The 20640-nt window shown below is 37.4% G+C and overlaps 1 protein-coding gene across 2 annotated transcripts in view; it reads right to left on the bottom strand.

Moving 5' to 3' along the window:
• The window catches only part of map2k5 (mitogen-activated protein kinase kinase 5), a 58833-nt gene that overhangs the window by 27986 nt on the left and 10207 nt on the right, over window positions 1-20640 (bottom strand). Inside the window, exons 6-17 of one of the 2 annotated variants that reach the window (XM_081359943.1) lie at window positions 20482-20549; window positions 18273-18324; window positions 17125-17189; window positions 11410-11449; window positions 10055-10123; window positions 8651-8732; window positions 8479-8540; window positions 7270-7318; window positions 6166-6239; window positions 3838-3888; window positions 3402-3473; window positions 945-974 (exon numbers count right to left, since the gene is read on the bottom strand). In XM_081359943.1, the coding sequence (XP_081216069.1) occupies window positions 945-974; window positions 3402-3473; window positions 3838-3888; window positions 6166-6239; window positions 7270-7318; window positions 8479-8540; window positions 8651-8732; window positions 10055-10123; window positions 11410-11449; window positions 17125-17189; window positions 18273-18324; window positions 20482-20549 (714 nt within the window). The remainder of the gene's footprint in view (window positions 1-944; window positions 975-3401; window positions 3474-3837; window positions 3889-6165; window positions 6240-7269; window positions 7319-8478; window positions 8541-8650; window positions 8733-10054; window positions 10124-11409; window positions 11450-17124; window positions 17190-18272; window positions 18325-20481; window positions 20550-20640) is intronic. The other variant, XM_081359944.1, reaches the window with a different exon arrangement.

Raw genomic sequence — 20640 nt, 5'->3', positions numbered from 1 at the left:
TAGCGTTTTCAGCTGGCTAATAACGCTTTGGTGGACACACGGCCTAAGCGATGTTGGGTGACGTCACTTCTTGTTGACGTTCAAAGTATTGTCAAACAAAACTAGTCTAGCTCGACCCTCCCTCCTCCTCATCGCGTTCCCTCCCCCTCCCTTCCGTGCTTTTCCGATGTAAATTCGGGACTTTGCGCGTTTCTTCTCCTTTTTCCCTCTTCTTTGCCATTTGTTCATCGGAACATCGGAACGCCGCCCCCTTGGCCCCTTCATGTGCACACGCACTAACCTCTCAACCCCCACCCCCAAATCAGTCTTGTCGGTTATTGGCTGGAACACTGTTTGTTATGTTTCATGGTCCAGGTTGGGCCAGTTTGTTTTTCTTGCTTGTGGAGCCTGGGCTGTCTACAGAGAACGTGTTTTTTTTTACAGTGTGTTCAGGGGACAGGCAGCTAGCGGATAGAGGAGATGTTTGCTGTATGTGACAAAAAATGTTTTGGCCTAAAAAACACGTGACATCGCTGCCTTAGAGCACCTTTAAAATGGTCTACACCATGTCATCCTACACTAACAGGCACCATACATTTACATGCTTTGTGCATTTGTGCCATGTGGTTCCTAAACTGGGAACCCTCCAAATCTATCCGGATTATAATCCGGGTTTGTCATTCTTAAACTGGGATAATCTTGAAAAATCCCTGCATGAAATCTTATTACAGGGTTGATGGGATTGAGGAATGGAACGGGTCAGCAGGACTGTATGTAATGTAAGCTGAGTAAACAAGGGTGGGATGAGCGTTTGTGGGACGAACAGCGAATTAATTACTGCCCATACGCTAAGATCATGAGGGAACATTTGTCCTCCGTGCCTCCAGGGCAAAGAAATGTTGAGAATTCAAGAGCTAAACATTAAATTGGTTAAACTGGTATCTGGTTTGATGAAGCAGACTCACCTGTGGATATGGAAAAGAGCCAAGCGCCAACTGCGAATGAAAGAACAAAGGGAAAGTTAACTTTTAATGAAGTACACAGGTATAGTCACATACACACTTACAAACACCTGCATAAGTACATGAACTTTCACATATACAGCTATGATGGACGATGTCTCAAACATGGTTTCTGGACAATCAAATCTGCTTAACAGGAGCATATTAAAATCAATTCCTTAATAATAAATTACACATAGAATTTGAATTGAATTGTTGGGGATTTGTTTTCAGGCATGTTAATTGCAATTAAATGACAATGTATAAAAGTTTAAAATTATATTAAATGTAATTAAACTTCTTTCTTTTATTTCTTTTATGACCTACTTAAGTAGGCCTTAAGTAGATCTTTATATGTTATTTCATAATTCTATTGTCTTGTAAATGTGGTTAAAGAGTACTACCGAACGTACTGACCAGCATTTATGGTACTAAAAAAACCTTTAATGTCATTTCTATTGAAACTTATATGCAATAGGCCTATTAAATAACACACTACAGTTAAAATTATAATCAAATACTTTGATTACATTCCAGTTACATTTAGAAAATTAATCCAACTCAAACCACAGTGCATTCATTTATTAAATCAAGCATTCCCATCTCAGTTCAGGAGGTGACTTCAGTTCATTGGTTAAAAATATTGCCAACAAAACAGAGGTACTTCACCTGAACCGCCTAAACATTCCAGACATCGAGACGAATCGATCAAATCCCTAACAACATGGTAAGGTCAATACTAAATCATAATCAGATCAATATACTGTTCATCAACTCATGATGATGTCAATCCATATGACCCTTGATATTTCCCACCCTAAACATCTCACCGATAATATCTAACAGTATTGATAAATGCAATCAAGGGATTGACTTAAGGGATACAATAACAATTCATCACAGCCAATGAGAAGCGTTGACAATTACAAAATGGGAATCAATAAAGCCAATGAGAACTACCAGCACGGCATTTTCAGTACACGAGTCAAACAACCACACTAAAATCTAATCCAGGCGATTAGATGAAATACGTACATTTCATGCTGCTGGTTTCTGCTTAGAAAAAAATTCACTATACTCATACACCTCTCCTCTATTCTTTTTTTAGGAACACACACACACACCTCTGAAGTAGAGAACACAGCACTCTAATTACTGGACGTTCTGCTGGCTGAGTGATTGATAGCGTTTTGCCACACTGACTCCACATCTTTCACAGTTACACACACACACACACACACACACACACACACAAACACGTATACTCATTTTCTTTAATGTTTCACTACTCACACACATTCCTTCTTTAATAAACAACCATAGTATTTATTAATTTTTTATAGTATATTTATAGTATATATATATATATATATAAAGAAACCACAACATCTCTATGCTCTCATGGGAATTCAAGGGGAGATGTTCCAAAAGGATAGCAGAGCATGTGTGTGTGTGAGAGAGAGAGAGAGAGAGAGAGAGAGAGAGAGAGAGAGAGAGAGAGAGAGAGAGAGAGAGAGAGAGAGAGAGAGAGAGAGAGAGTGTGTGTGTGTGTGTGTGTGTGTGTGTGTGTGTGTGTGTGTGTGTGGCAGTCAGTGGGAGATCTCAAGTGTGATCCATGCATAGCTGTAGGCCAACATCTGTTTGGACAGGGTGCCTGCAGGGACTATCAACAGCACTCAGCAGAAACACTAAAACACCAGTCCACTCGATCTATGAATGCTGGGACATGTGTATATGTGGGTAAGGGTGGGCGATATGACCAAAATCTTATATCACGATATGAGTAATTTGATTTCACGATGATATATATCACATACTATATAGTTGTTTTTGCTTTAAATACAATTTTTATGATACGAAAATGTTTGATAACATTGAAATTTCATAGTTCTTGGCACCATTTTTAATATCACAAAAAACAAATACTTGCCTAAGTAAAAAACAAACAAACTCAAGCTAAAGACACTCGTGCATTTTCTTTCTCAACTCAAATGTTCACTTAAGACATAAATAACTGTGTTTTTCAAAGACGGTCATTTTGACACAAAAGTATGTGTACAGTATATAATGTTCAAGCCCAAGTAGGCAGCAAAAAGAACTCTTTTCAGTTCTCACACACTTTATGCGCAACGGCTTTATGTGTGTGAGGTAAGTATTTCAGACAGAAAGTGTCTTTCAGACAGCGCTTAGAAACCTTCTCTCTGACAGCATGCACATATAGCGAAATGTTGTCTTTCTCTGCTTACTGCGCTTTAACGGTTTTAAGTCACTTGTTTTTAAACCACAGTGCGTAAAAACACATTCAAATGAATGATAAGCTTTTGTGACCGTGCCGCACAGCAGCATCACATGAGCTTAATCATAATAGAGCCCACCCCTATATGTGGGCTTTTCTAAGAAATGATTATATGACTGTTTTACCTCCATGAAAGAGATCCCTACGCTCCACACGTCTGAGTGAATACCATACTGTTCCCCAGATATCCGCTCTGGCTATAGAAGCAAAGACACACAGACACATGAAGAATCATTACAATGCAGCTTGCAATATGAATTGTGCTTGGAGTATAACTGGCACTGAAGGTCACACAGACATTCATACCCTCTGTGCAGATGTTTAGCTATTTAACCAGCTCTGTTGTCTATATGTGTGTGCCTGCGTGTACTTCTGAAAGAATTAGATTTTTCCGTAAAAGGCAAAATAGATTTTTTTGTGTGCATTATAGGCAGATGCTAGACTGACAGCCTTTACAACCAAACATGTATGACTGATAAGAAAGACCTATGCCTTTCCTTCTTCCGTAAGTAGAAATACTGTCTGAAAAGAAACACTATTAAAGAAATGACTGCTGCTTACCGCCATGTATGCATTGGTTCCGACGTACGTTTTAGCAATGGAGTTCACCAACTGTGGAAGAAAGCAGAAAAAATATTGGTTACACTTTATTTTATGATGTCCTTGTTACAGTGTAATTATATATTTAAAGTACTGAGTAACATTAATCAACAGCATGTAGTTAGGGTTAGGATTAGGGTTTGGTTTAGTTTGCATGTAATTATGCAAAATTCACTGTTTTTATTAAAGCAAGTACATGTAAAATGTTTAACAAGGACACTGTCAAATAAAGTGTTACCGAAATATTTTTAGCAGGAGATCAACAAGAATCTCAAATAGAGGAAATAACATATCAACCATGTGTCCATAATCCTTCTTCTGTGGTGTTAAGCAGATTATTCAATGCAAAGGTTTTGTAACAACACCAAAAATTCAGTAATTTGGGCCAATAGCAGTAAAATTGACATTTTTTTTTGTCCTGTCCATTGACACTGTTATCACTGTCTATCATTACAACTTAGAATTCAACCAAGTATTTAAATAAATCTGTCACTCCCAAAACTTTGCATTGTGTACTTACCAGCATAAAAAAATAAATAATGCAAAATAATGGAAACATTTTTATTTTGAATGGATAATGTACAGATAGTGAGCAAAGAGCACTCCCTTTATAATTAGCATGATTTTCAGCATGAGCTCACTTCTGAAAATAAGGTATTTTAAAAAAAATCTCACAAAAGAAGTCTATGGTAACCAAAACAGTTTGGTTACCAACATTTTTCAAAATATCCTCTTTTGTGTTCTACAGAAGAAAGTCACGTAGGTTTGGAACAACATAAGGGTGAATAATTGATTACATGATTTTTGGGTGAACTATCCTTTTTAAGTACCAAATTTTATTTTGATTATGGGTATGTTCAAATCTCTAATCCCAAGTATGAACAATAGTAATACTAATGTAGTACTATCACAGTTATCATTTAAAAGGACAAGACGACAGATAAATACATTAAAAATGGTAACCCTTTTGTTAGCATTAATTAAATAATGAACAACACTTATTTACAGTGTTTACAACTCTAAGTTCATGTTAATTTATAAATATATTTTCCTTAATTGTCAATTTATGCTTGTTTATAATACATTAACATAAATGTATACTTGAAATTTGAAGTGTATTTGTAGACCCAGAAATTAACATTAACCTACATTAATAAATGCTGTAAAAGCACCGTTGTTGTTCATGATACTTAATGCATTAACTAATGTCCATAAATTAAACCTCACTGTAATGTGTTATCTTCAAAACTACCTAACTAACAGATTCCTGTTACTCATCCTAATAGCTGATGAAGATCTTAGCAGTGACAGTATTGGATATCTAGTACCATCAAACACACACAACCTCAAAGGTGAAACATTATCCCCTAAACATTATGTGTACAGCCAACAATAATATAGAGAAGCTGACACATTCAGTCCTCTGATATAAGCAGAACAGTTATTATCTCTGTTTGAACATTGAAATTCAGTACAGATGTGACAGCAGGTGACCTGAGATCTCTGCCATAAGCTAAAGAACACAGTATGAAGAAACTGATTTAAATCTACTGAAAAGAGCGTGTTATTGTGAAGTGTTATTGAAATGCCAGCCTGGTTTAATTTTAGTCTGTACTCTCACAAGGGAGAGACAGTGAGATCCGGGCACAATGGCACATGTCAGCAGTGACAGGACAAACATAATGAGAGCGTTCCCCCGCGGCCTGACGTGCGTCGGTGTGCGCGTGTGTGTAAGTGAATAAGAGAGACATAGGTTTACTATACAGTGTCATGGTCTGAATGGGCACAGAGGAGAACGCACACATGCACCTCATCCAGGGGTCAGCTTCAACTAGAATGTCTTCGGGGAACATGGGTATGAATATTAATTAAAAGAAGGCTGTTTGGAGTGATTGGGCTCCATTGTTGGACTCCTGAGTGTATAAGAGGAGGGGAAACTGATGCTGACTTTCTCAGTCTGAGCTATTGTCTCCAGCCACGCGCACACACACGCCGTCACTCACAAGCACTGAATATCTGCTCAATGTGGTAATTAGAAAGAGCGAGAAGTGAGAAGTGAGGAGCAATCTAAGGGGTATCTGGGGGTTAGGGAGCAAAGGCAAGAAGTCCCTGGAGGAATGAGACGAAGAAGAGACATGGAGACTGATGGGACAATGGCTGATCTGATCTGACTGTGCTCACACCATACACAGATATACACAACATAAGAAGCACTTGTGCGAGTATACGCATTCAAGCAGACAAACAAACATGCAAACAAATAATCACAGGATACAAATGAGAACATACCTGCGTGCTGACTCCAAAGTCACACAGTTTCACCTGACCCCGTGTGTTAACCAGCATGTTGGAGGGTTTCACATCTGCGCAGGGAAACAATGCATTTACACAGAGACACAAAATATTAGATTATGTCACCATTGTGACTTGATTACTTCTGCAGTGTAATCTGGTAGAGAGTTCAACTTTTATGTAAATTTAACCAATACTCTGCATTAAGTATTGGTTAAATACTCCTTTTATGAATACTAGCTAGTTAGTTCATTTTTCGAAGGCAAGGATTACATTGCACTGTGATGCTATGTGTGTGTCTCCTTTGAAAGTCAGTCTGTATGTCTGTTTTAAAAATTAGGGGCACAATCAGCAAATTAATTAACAACAAATGTATTACACATTATTGTGTCACACAATACATAAAAACAAATCTGACTCTGTATATAAAATATCTAATCATAAACAGTTGATTTCTGAAATATGATAACACAATTTAGATTGACATGTAGGTCATTACTACCCAACATGTATATATTATCACATTCACTACAGTTCAAGTCTCTTATGTGCACAAAAACAGTCACAGCAAATCTAATATTGTGAAATATTATTACAATTTGAACTAACTGTTTTCTATTTGAATATATTTTGAAATGTAATTTATTCCTGTGATGGCAAAGTTACATTTTCAGCAACCATTTCTCAAGTCTTCAGTGTCACATGATCCTTCAGAAATCATTCTAATATGATGATTTGGTGCTTAAGAAGGATTATCAATGCTGAAAAGTTGTGCTGCTTAATATTTTTGTGGAGACCGTTATACTTTTTTTATATTATTTGATGAATAGAACATTCAAAAGAAAAGCATTTATTTGAAATGAAAATCTTTTGTAACTTGATAAAAAAATATTTTTACTATAACTTTTAATCAATTGAATATGCCCTTGCTGAATAAAAATATTCAAAACTTACTGTCCTCAATTTTAAACCGTACTGTACTTAATTCACTTCTAAATGCACATGCCTAAATGACCTAAATGAAGATCTTACACTGAAAGCAAATATTTGGATATTATTATTTCAGATGTTTTGCAAGTTACATAAAAGTGGCTTTCTCACCTCTGTGTAAAATCTTCAGGCTCCAGAGGTATGTTAATCCTTTTACCACCTATTGACACACACAAACACCCATACTCATTGAAAAACTCAGAAGAGACTAGAAAGGGTGTGTCTATGTCTTCAGTCTGTAGAGGACAGAGCTGTAAATTATCTAAACAGTGGCATATCTTTGATTATTGCGAGAAAGCGTGAGGGAGAGGGTAATGAGGGTCAGAACAGGGTGCAAATGACAATTCAGCACTAATAAAGTGTTACAAAGACAAAACACGCAAACACAGGGCCGGCGCATTATTGCACTTATATCATCAACAAATCATGTAGCTCACCTTATTGCGTGCGTAATATTTATATACGCCATGTATTCATTTTTATAATATTTTTAACCGCTATGAAGAGCACGTGCAAGTGACGGGATTTCAGGTGTACGAGCGCCGCTTGCACACAGTCGTTTCGCCACAACTAGAGCCATCATCGATTTGCCGCTTTCCGTGAGTCTCTCATTGAAAATGAACTTGAGACTTGTAGGGTCCCGTGTGAAACTGTCTTTACGTCGAAGTGGTAATGCTGCCAACCCAATTTATCAGCGGCCCAACAGGAAATCTCCCGAATCGTCCAATGTCCACTCTGGGCCTGCATATACTTATTAGGCTATATAATATAAGTCAAGTCCAGTTTATTTATATAGCGCTTTTCACAATACAGATTGTATCAAAGCAGCTTCACAGTATTAAATTAAAATAATACATCAATGTTTGTTTCTAGTGGAAAACGTCTACGTTTGGTAATGCTGATCAATAGTATTGTTGATTGATTAATTAATTAAATTAAATATCCCCAATATAATACAGAATTTGCATTTTCAGCTGTACTAGTGGTTGCGTGCGGATGTTTTACGTTGCAGAATGAAAAAATACATTTTAAAAAAAATCAGAAAACATGCTTGTGTATGCTTTTAATTAGGTGCAATTTTATCAATAAACAAAATCTCCAGTCTTTCACATGCATCTCACAGATCGTGTTTAATTGTGAGTGTGAAGCGGGGGCGGCACAACGGTGTTTTGCCTAGAGCGACAGTTGAGCTTGTTACGGCCCTGCACATACACACAGGAGTCTGAGCTGTTACATTCTCGGATATGCCGATATCTTTCAGTTTTCAAAATTCCCTGATATGCTTACTCGACAACAGTTTCAAGAATTGAAAGGACTTACTGCAACAGCAATCCTGCCCAAAACATGCTCTGGGATTCTCCAATAGACATCCAGAGACCCCCCTACATCAAAAACAAATAATTCAATTAAATTTGTAGAGATGCTGAGTGATCTCTTCCCGTGCAAACGTTGCCTTCAGATACTTGACAATGTCAAAACAGATGAGACTCACCATCCATAAACTCAGTGCATATTGATATTCTGTTCTCCACAAAGAAAGCACTGTAGAACTTTATGATGTACGGAGAATCACACTGTAAACAACACAATCAAATATATCAGCACTATCACAAATCACTATTACTAACTTTATCACAAATGTGCACTACAGTTCAAAAGTTTGGGCTCGTCAAAAGTAAAATTTCGTATGTTTTTGAAAGATGCTGACAAAGGCTGCATTTATATGATCAAAAGCACAGTAAAAACAGTACTACTGTGAATTATTATTCCCATTTAAAGTTTCTGTTCAGATATACATTAAACAAACATTTCTTATTGATATGAATGTTGAAAACAGATCCTTAATATTTTTGTGGAAACTGTAATACATTTGTAAGGCTTCTTTGATGAATAGAAAGCATTAAGAAATAGAAAAGCATTTATTTGAAATAGAAATATTTTATAACATCATAATTGCCTTTTCTGTCACTTGTGATCAATTTAACATGTCCTTGCTGAATAAAAGTATTCATTTCTTTAAAAAAAAAAATATATAACTGAACCCAAACGTTTGAATGGTAGTGTTATGAAAAGAACATTTATTTATACTTTTAGGCTAACCGTTTATTGACTAATTTGCATGATTCACCTGATGGGTGTCAAAGATAATTTATTAATAAGAAAAATGTACCACTGATGAAAAGAAGAGACTAATTGTTTTCATTAAGTATTTGGTTTGTAGTTATTTATAGTAAGCCATGTGATGCTAATGACACCGTAGTATTTCATTCAATATGTGGAACTGGCTAATTATTCGATGTGATTGGCTCGTCGCTGCAAAGAGTGATTGGTATCAATTATGGTCTATCTAGCAGCTGTTGTCAGAGCAGGTTACTGGAGCAGATGGACTAAACTACATAGGCACTGATCCCTGAATAATTCATGACACTTCTTTCATACTTATCACAGTCATACACCTCAAATACACCTAATCTGAAATCTGAAACCCCACACAGATCTACATGAATGTGGTTTCCACCTGGAAAAGGACTCCAAACTTAATCAAACACGAAGTGTAGTAGAGAAGACTCTAGGAGTGTAGGAGTACAGACCAAATTATTTAGATTATTTATGCGTGTTATTTATTTATTTTTAAGGCTATATTCATCTCTCACTCAAGTTTTGACATCTTCAAGGACAGAAAGCTAACAAAGCGACACTTGAGTGCTTAAGATAGGGCAAAATGCTCTAAGTTTAATTAGTGGAATTGTGAGGGAATACAGCATTTCAGGTAGCTGATCACACCGCGAGTACACATTTTAAGTGCTCTTATCCACTGAAAAGAGGAATGAACTACATTGAAAATAATATATAGATACAGATCAAGTAATCAAGCACAGAGAAAAAAGGTTCAGACCTTATAAAGGATCTCAAGCTCTGACATGATTTGCTTCTGCAACTCCACCGTGATGTCAAGAGGAATAACCTGGAAAACAAGCACAAGGACATTGTTTGAAATAACCCACTCAAATTAAACTTTCTGAAATATTTATTAAATAAGCACTTATTTACAACCCATTTACACCCAAACAGAACTCTTAAGCTAAATAAATCATATCAAACACACATATGCAATACTAGACTCTTTGCTCACCCATCAGGTAACTTTTCTGATTGTGATCATCTACATGAACTGCATCAATACTTCTGTTTAAGCTCACTTTGAGATTGAGAATGTATGCTTGAGAAACATGCTCGAAGAGTTTTCTCTTCAACTAGTATTGACAGGAAAATCAATGGTCTGCCATTTAAAATAGCAAAAAGATATTCCACGGCTGTATTTTCATCCAACATTACAAACGTTTCGAACTAGAAACGGGTGTGTTTGTTGCAACCAAGGCATTTGCTCTCTCTCTTCCCCACTTTTGTAATGAAGCAGCGACTAGCTAAAATGCTTCTTTAGTTAAGGCTAGATTATCAGCCTCCCGCTGAAATAATTGATTACAGGTAAGGCAGTAAGGCAAGGCCACACAGTTAAAGCTCAGCAGAGATCACTTACAGCCTTAGCCAAATAGATAGCCCTGCTCGAGCAAACCCAGGCAGTGCGCAGACGGAAAGATGAGCAGACACAGCAGAAGAAATGAAAGGAAAGGAGGACAGATAGGAGATAAGACATAAGAGAAGTGAGAGGATAACTAAACAGATGTAAATGAGGATGACGAGAGAGGGAGAGGGAGAAAATGTGAGAAAAGAACGGAAGAAGTGACAGAACAGAGAACAGCTAAGATGGAAAAAGAAAGAGCCTCTCTGTCGTATGAGGGCCACAGGGTCTCAAACATGCTTAACTGTGGTGGCGCGTGCAGGAGTGCTGGATTTGCTCTTTTGTGCTCGTCAATTAGCAGAGCACTTTTAACATCTCCAGCAGTCATTCATTGCATCCTGCCACCGTAAAGTCCACCTGTAACAAACCCGCTGAGGTCTTGCTCCCTGAGTTCACCTCTTCTGCACTGCTTTTTTTTTTTTTTTTTACTGGCTGAATGATTTTCTTATCCATTTGTTGAATGTGAGTTTCAATCTCAAATGTTGGGTTTTTGGTATGTTTTCATGGTTTTCTATGTGAGCCAAGTAATTCTGAACAATAAGCCAAAAATGCAATCTAAACAATATGTACAAAAATGTTATTATTTAAGGTTATAAAAGAGCATCAGTGAATTCCTTTCACTTTATGTAGCTTGAGGTTCTAAAGCTTATAGACATTTGTATTGTTCTTACCTTCACTGCTACAATTCTCTTCCCAAGCAGGTGATATGCTCTGTCAAAACAGGAACAATTCATGATTAATGACAATGCACACATTAATAAACGAAAAAAAAAAAAACACTAAAAAGCAGTGAGATTTTTTTTTTTAAAGAGCTAACATTGTATTGTATTGTATTGTATTGTATTTGTTTAGGCAGAAACAATGAGCTATCATGTGATCATGTGACACTAAAGAATAGAGTAATGGCTAATGAAAATTCAGCCTTGCCATCACAGGAATTAATCACATTTTTTAATATATCCAGGTAGTTTTTCTTTTGAATATTTCACAATGTTACTGTTTTTATTGGATTTTGATCATTTCTGAACTGCAGCATTGGTGAGCAGCATAATAAACTTCTTTAAAAAATATATCAATATCTTATTGGCCCCAAAGTTTTATATATAAAATCAATTTTACTTAGATATTTAAATGATCTATATTATATAATAATGCATTTAAACATATTAAAAGTGTAATTTTTTGAGGGCACGGTACACAGAACAATTCAAGGATAGACATTCAATAACTGACATTCAAGGATGGAAACTATGTTCAGGCATTTTTTTTTAAGTCACAGCAACCTGAGATGTACATCTATATGACTAAGTAAGACACTCAGGTGCTTTTTAAACATTTGTATTTATTTACAGATTATCAGCATCTTAATTGCTTCAAAAAAGAGCACAGAGAAGGGGTGTCCTCATCCTAAGTGTCAAATGCAGGTGAGGTCAACCCTGAGTCAGTCACCTGCGAAACCTCAGACATTCTGAGCTGTGGAGCGTTATCAGCTCCGTTCCCGTTTCAGCGTGAGCTCTCCCAGACAGGCCTCCTGTTACAGGTCGAATTAACGGCAAAGCCACAATTATTTAATTATGATCCTTGCTCATTCCGTGCAGTGGATCTGGTTACTGCAGTAGGTGCTGAAGAGGGTTTGGGTTACAATAACCCACGACACGGTCCATTCCACCAGATAATATACTATAACAACAGACAGCTGCCAAACGAGGTTGGATTCAACAACACAGGCACACTGTGTTGTGTGTATGAACACGAAAGAAACAAACAAAAGAAAGAACAGAACAGAACAAGAAAAAGATTTGATTATGACGCTCCGTACGTAGGCACGTATCACAAATTCGTAATGGTTCGTGTTTGAGACAGTGCATGTGATTTATGGGAAATAGATGGCTGATCTTGTTACAGCTCCAGACACCTCGTAACTCCAGCAAGCCTTTAATTAATGTCGCTCTAAGTGACGCGACGGCTAACTTCCCTCATTTAGGGCGACGACACTCGATCCCATCTCACCTCAGAGTACTCTGCAGGTACACTTTACACTTTGGAAGATTCTGAGCCATACAAGATACAGAGTTGCCCAGTGATACACCCAATATGTGCTTATTGGGAACACATATTATTAAATTAAAATGTACGGAAAATTAAATCTTAAAGACCTGGTACCTCAAACAGGGCTTAGATTAAGCCAGGATTAGGCCTTAGTTCAATTAGGACATTTAAGTAGATTTTAAAAAACATGCCATAGACAAAAAACATTACTGATGTGCACAAAAGACAAAACAATTGCCTTAACATATTTTAAGATATGACAGTGCAAGTTGCTTTCAGTTAAAACAGCTCAAACATGCATTTTAGTCTGGGACTAGGCTTAAGCATTGTCTGTGAAACCAGGGAAAAGGTTTCTAGTAATTTCTGATCAATTGAATAGTCAAACTCAAGCGATTTCACCTGTTAGAGGTGGTACGACTTAATGTGTAGTGATGGGTATAGCTCAGGCCTGATCGGAAGGCAGACCACAGTTGCGAGTTCCACATCATGCATGTAGCGAGTCATAAGCCATCACCATTGTCCCCTTGAGCAAGACACTTAACCTTATGTCTTTCCATAGGGATTGTCTGTGTAATATGTAAGCTATAAGTTGCTTTGGATAAAAGCATCTGCTAAATGACTACTTACTGCTTACTAATGCCAAGTTTGCCAACCCAACCAATGATGTTGTCTTAATGGTCGCTTCAGGACATCCTGAACAGTAATGGATCCTGCTAAGCCCATTTACAAAGTTCAGCTAAACTCCTTGAACTTTGACCCTGCTGAGTAGTCATGCAGGGATGATTTAAGACTGACAGACGCATGGTCAGAACAAGGTGACGTAGTGACGTGTGGTCCTGACCCCCGTAAATGTGTCCCTATTCTCTGTTTGTTATTTACACTCCAGAGCCCAAGGTAATGAAAGCTCTGTCATGCAGTATTCATGGACCTCTAGAAGACAGCCATCGAATGCATGTGCGTTTGCCGACGAACACACACGCACGCAACCACACAAACAGGTTTCGATTACAATGGCCAGTGCGGACCAGACAGTTCTCTCCATCTCTTTCTCTAAGCCATCTAACCTGAGATGACCAGATGATCACCTCACCTGAAAAGAAAGCCACAAAGAGAGGTGCGCAGGTGCAGTGTGTGTGTATAATATACAGTATCTAACAAAAGTACACCCCTCACATTTCAGCAAACATTTTAGTATATCTTCTCAAGGGACAATACTATAGAAATGAAACTTGGATATATTTTAGAGTTGTCAATGTGCTGCTTGTATAGCAGTATATATTTACTGTCCTCTGAAAATAACTAAACATACAGCCATTGTTGTCAAAATAGCTGGCAAAAAAGTGAGTATATACAACCTAAGTGAACATGTCAAAACTGTGTCCAAAATGTCACTATTTTGTGTGAGCACCATTGTTATCTAGCATTGCCTTAATCCTCCTAGGCATGGAGTTCACCAGAGCTGCACAGGTTGTTGCTGGGACCCTCTTCCACTCCTCCATAATGACATCCCGAAGCTGCTGGATGTTAGACACATGGCGCTTCTCCACCTTCCGCTTGAGGATGACCCACAGGTGTTCAATAGTGTTCTGGTCTGGAGAAATACTTGCCCACTCCATCACCTTCAGTATCGGCCCCAATACTGAGCTCATGTACTCATAAAAATGCTCCGATACCAACAACCGATACCAGGAAGCGTTTGTAGGCTACACTTGTGTCCAGACAAAGAAACAGGGACAACAGAGAGTATAATGGGGATAAAAAAGAAGGCTGTCTATGAAGTAAATGTTTCTTATTAGTGGAACATTAAACAAAATATAGTAACACATAGCTGTGGTGCGCGAGCTGGTCGAGCGTATCACTTTTTTTACAGACGTCAGTGGAAAGTTTGTAGTTCAGTCGGATATCAATGGCAAAGAAAGTTAAACGAGGCATGATGTAGCTTATTATTTACGTAAACTGACGAGAGAGAGAGAGAGAGAGAGAGAGAGAGAGAGAGAGAGAGAGAGAGAGAGAGAGAGAGAGAGAGAGAGAGAGAGAGAGAGAGAGAGAGAGAGAGAGAGAGAGAGAGAGAGAGAGAGAGAGAGAGAGAGAGAGAGAGAGAGAGAGAGAGAGAGAGAGAGAGAGAGAGAGAGATTTCTTGAATGCTCTTGATTGCTGATCGTTCACTCAGCACGTGTTATTTGGTTTAAAACTAAATCGTATATGTAAGTAAAACATGAACTGTTACCTGATTTATGTATAACGAGTGATTCCCTACATTATTACAGGTCGTGTGCAAGTCAATAAGTTCCATGAACGCAAACATTCAAAGTGCGCGCATCGAAAACCAGCGTCTTTCAAGTGACCATAGACAGCATATTAAATGGGGTCCGTGCGTCCGGCCTTAAAGGGGCGGCAGTCTTATTAACCTGCTGCTGTGTTTTAATGTTAATCAAACAAAGGACAAATAAATTACTCACTGCTCTTGACTAAATAGGCTACCTTTTGTAACTTTACAAAAATATCCATCTATATTTAATTTATTCAGTAATGAATATGCAGTGTTTTTTTTCACATTTGATTGATTACTATAGTTTTTGTTGTAGTATCTAAATTGGAATAAAGAATTGATATTTCACTGGTGTCTAAACATTTGTACCACTGACCCAATCTTCAGCATTGAGCCCTGCTGGAGAAGCTCTAAATATGTGCTGTACTATTAAATGAAAGATAAAATATGATCTAATAGCAATAGAATGAGGAGTGAAAGTAACAGAAGCTAATACAATGCATTTTAGCAGGCTTAATTAAGCATTAAAATAACTGAAGGAAATATTTATTTGATGAACAAATTAAGCCAACTAATATGATTTATATTCTTTTGGTTTCTCTACCAATACATTTAAAAATTACAAATGCAGTGAAAATACAGTTATCGGTTATACGGTATCGGCGAGTACCAAAAATGCAAGTATCGGTATCGGACTCGTTCTGGAACAAGTGGTGTCGGTGCATCCCTAGTTTGTACTGACCATAATGTGTTTTGAGTGGTGTATTATTGGGTGCTGAGAGCACAAAACCAAGTCAAGAGAAATGTAGAAAGTGGCATTTTTATTTTTGGATCTATGCAGGTGTTGCAAATAATTTTTCAGAATTTCAGTCTATGAATATAAGAATGTTTGGTTAACTTGGTCAACTCTTTTCTTGGATATGTAAGAGAGACGCGGGTTATAAACACAGTAACACAACATCAAGGGGTGCAGGTTAGGTTAAAGCCTTACAGAATGTTTTTTTTTTTTATTCTTAAGAAAAGCAATTTAAGCAAATACCCTTGGCACCATCCTGTATGCAGTCTGACGGTCACAAAGGTGTGTGTTTTGCATAAAGGAGAGTGTGTGTGTACATGAGCAAGTAGAGGTGATCGAGGACAGCTGTGGAGATGGATGGGACACTGGCCTAAATTTCCCTACGAGCCACATCAGAGATTATATTACATTACATTACATTACAGCTCCCGCTACCTGTACTGCACTGCAGCTGTCAGTCTGAGCAGGAAACACAATAACAGTGAATGTTTCCTTTCTTTAAAGATCATGAATATGCAGTGAACAAAAAATAAATAAATAAAAACATTCCTGGTATTACGGTCTTTTTTAGAACACATCCTTTTTGCTATGTGAGATCAAAGTTTTCATTGATTTTTAATGGATGTTCTATACAGACTTAAAAAGGAAACGTCTATGTTCAGATCAGCTGTATTTCTTATCTATCACTTAAAAGAGAGAAAAAAAAGGGAAAATGGTTTGAATTAGGAGATGAATGCAATATTCAGCACTTTCTTTTGTTTGAGGGGGGAAAAAAATTATTCTAGGCAAACACATTTAGTGCTGAGCTTGTCAGACTGCATTTATGTTTGGGTTGCAGTATTGGCTTTTTTAAAATGGTTGAACAATTTCCAACAACACAGAGGTGCTCCTCCAGTAATAGAAGAATATGATGAGTGTTTGGGTTATCCACAAAAGCACACAGACCCTTGTCAACGGTCACTCGGTTCAAGAAATTAATAAAATGAACTGTGTGTGTAAGATGATGGCTTTGACCAGTCCTGTCCTGTCACTGTATCATTTAGGATGGGTGTATAGTTTGGGCACCGAAAGGAGCATCTCCCTTTACTCTGATGTCTCAAGACATTTAAAGAATCATAATATTGAAAAGGTTTTGAGGGATGTCTGAAAACATGACCAATGTAAAATTAATCAGAACATGAGTGCAGACAACCTATAGATTTTACTAAAGGTTTTGAAGAGGCTGATCACAATCGGTCTAATTAAAATCTCAAACACGAGAGTAGCACTCACTTGTAAACAGTTCCACCATTTCCATGGCCGAGTTGCTCCTGGTACTGGAGGTCATGTTCATTTATCTAAACAAACAAACAAAGAAAAGAAAAAAAAATGAGAAAGAAATTCCCCTCTAGATACTGTTTTTATTCAAGGAGAGCAAAATCCATCAACCCTACTTTATCTAAATAATCTAAAGCATCTTCAAAAGTAAGTTATTATGTGTGTCAGTGTGTATGGCTTCCATACAGCCACAGAAGATTTTCAGCTTTGAACCAATTCATCCAGTCAAAAAATTTACTCCCACTCAATCATTGACATTAGAATAGAGTTTAGAACCACAATTCTTTTAGCAACTGAAAAGATACATGACATTTCTCAGTAGCAAGGTGGCAATGCCGCTGTTTTTGAAGCAATAAAACTTACACTTCACTATTAGTAGAGACTCTACTGACAAACACTGTTGAGATATACACAAATGTAATCTCTCTCTCTCTCTCTCTCTCTACAATCCAATCCAAGTCATTTGTTTGTGATTGCTAATGCAACTGGTTAGTCAGTGTTTTGTGTGTTATTGTAGGGGAAGTGTTTCCCCTTGTGAACTGGACCTGATGTGAAGCCAATGCTCTGCTGACAGTCCTCACCCCGACTACAGGGGCCCAATGCAGGACATTTGATTAGGCTGAAGTGTTGGAGAGAGACATTGTGTGTGAGAGAGAGAGAGACACCGTGTGCGCGCGCGCGTGTGTGTGTGTGTGTGTGAGGATGCTAGTGCTCTATTAACTGTGCATGTTACTGGTGTCACAGGGGATGTGACTGTCTTAATTGTCTATCTGACATACTTTAGTTGACAGGCTGGTCAGCTAAGGGCCTGTGAAGGGGGGAAGAGGAGGTGACAGGGAAAGGAGGAGGGGTGGGCAGCAAAAGGACACAGCTCTGTACACTCAAGATAAAGATCTATGCCACAGAGAAAGTGTCAGTGAACAGCCTGTTATGTGCAATCAATAGATGCTTTTGCACATTCACACAGAGAACCTAAAGTGACAAATGAAATGGGATGAGTGAAGCATCACTGGTTGATTGGTACTGATGATACTGTGCATTATATGTGTGTGTGTCCAAAAAGATATGAAGAAGTAAATAGTGTGAAGAGAGGGCTACTATACCTGTCCATTCGTCAAAATCTTCTTAAGCTCAGCTGAAGACTTTTTTAAACTGCTGAAGAAAAAATCAAAAGTATGAAACTGTGTACGAGAATAGAATACTTAATAGAAGGCTTTGCAAATATCGGACATGCATCACTGCTGAATACACACACACACTGGCCTTCAGACTGCAGGTCTTTGTCCTCTGCCAGGGTTTTTATATTATCTCAGACCAGATCCAATTATAACTGACAAAATGTTTCTGCTGTATGTTTAGGCTATGAAGATTACCATCTCCTGTTAGTGTTTATCTTATTAAAGGGAATTACATTATTGAGACATCAATATCACCTTTAAAGGTGCAGTACACAACTTCTGAGAAACATGTTAATATTTGAAATCAACCCAAACAAACACACCCCTCTCTTCATTGCTCTGCCCCCAAAGTGCACAAACATGCCATGCAAGAGTGGATGTCTCTTTATCATAGCTGAAGCGAAGCAAAATAATGCTTCGCAAAAAATAAAGCGAAGATGACCAACGAACGACAAGGAAGAACAAAAAAATGGACACAAGAGTATATACAAGTAGGAGTTTGTTGTTTAGTCACCAGCAGCACATCAGCTCAAAACTGTCCTATTACTATAGCTAATAATCTTTTTAAAGCCAAAATGTAAATGTTTACAACAAGGCCCTGTTGATTAATATCTTATTGTCTAAATTTTTACTATAAATTCCTTTAATATCTTTCTGTATTATTTTACAACTTATTTCCTAAGCACAAGGACACCAGAATTGGACACAATTATTCTTGAAGAAACAGGAATTCAATTTGGTAATGTACACTAATGTTCAAAAGTTTGAGAGAAGTAACATTTTTTGATGATGTTTTTGTAAGTCTCTTAAGGCCCCGATATACTTCAAGCGAAATCAAAGAACGAACTGCTGTGACGTCATTTCGAACAAAATCAGGCCAAAACGAAGTTCGTTTAGAGTTCGTTTTGGAAGTTCAAAACAGCTTGCCAAAGCAAACTTTCCGGAAAAATTTGCTGTGGGTGGTAAACACCTTTGAACTACCATTGGTCTGTGACGATTACGTGATAGGCAGTTGTGTGCGGAGGCTCCGCCTTCTTTCACGTGAAAATATTTTCCCGTTCATTTCTCCTGTTCAGTTTGTCAAGGTCAGACGTCAGCAAGTTAAAACATGAACACACTGGAGACCTGCTTTAAAGTAGAAAATTAAGTTGTTCTTCAGCTGAAATGAGAGACTGACACCGTTTTTCATGTATAATAAGGTAAAGCTGCTTGATTAAGCAATCTATTGTATAAAGTGTTATAAATAAACATAACGTGACTTAACTTGTCACGTGCCGAATTGCAGAGCTTGTGCAAATGTATCCACATTGCTATGGTCAGATGCTTTTCTTTTGCTTAATTATAAAAAAAAATGCTTACTGGTTTATCAATTTTGTTGTTTTTATTTTGTTATTGAGAAGAAAGCACACAGAACATATTTACATACTCATCTAAACTTCGCTCTCCGCAGTGTGTGCGGCGTCAGATGTTCGCTAACAGATATCGCTGGTCACGTATTTCGAACTTCGTTTTACCAAGCGAACAACGAAAAAGAACATCGCCGTGAGTATATCGGGGTCTTTATGCTCGCCAAGACTGCATTTATTTGATCAAAAATACAGTAAAAACAGTAATATTGTAAAATATCATTAAAATTTAAAAGAACTTCTCTAATTTAATATAAATATTATTTCCATATAAATTACTTTTATCCCTGTGATGGCAAAGTGATGGCAAAATTATCCTTCAGAAATCTTCTAATATGCTGATTTGGTGCTCAAGAAATTATTATTATTAATTTTAAAAACAAAAATTTAGTTTTGTTGCTAAATAGTTTTTGTAGAAACTGGATTTTTGATAAATAGAGAGTAAAAGAACAGCATTTATTTGAAATAAAAATATTTTGTAATAAAAATAAATGTATTATAAAATAAAATAAAATAAAAGTTGATCCACCTAAAAGGGTAGTCCTAATTTAAAAAACGCTATTAACAAGCCACAAGAGGCTGCAAGTTACAGTGATTTTACCACAGGTAAGAGGTGGTCTTAGGCATGATGGATGCCGGATTCCTCTGATTAGAAATATTGTTGGTAACCCTAAGCTGTTTAACAAGCAATGTAGAAAACTTGAGGGATTAATATAGAATTGTATTACCTATCGTTGGACCGGGAATCAGCTGCAGAGGAGCTCCTGCCACTCGAGGATTCGGGCCGCGTGTTCACCTGCAGGCAAACAAAGACAATCAGAACCCTGTGCTAATTAACCTGTGATTCAACAGCAAACTGCCTGGTTTGGCCGCAAGGTTAATTGGCT

This window comes from Scardinius erythrophthalmus, assembly GCF_964197995.2.
Source record: "Scardinius erythrophthalmus genome assembly, chromosome: 2".
Classification (NCBI taxonomy): domain Eukaryota; kingdom Metazoa; phylum Chordata; class Actinopteri; order Cypriniformes; family Leuciscidae; genus Scardinius; species Scardinius erythrophthalmus.
This window is presented reverse-complemented; position numbering and strand designations above follow the sequence as displayed.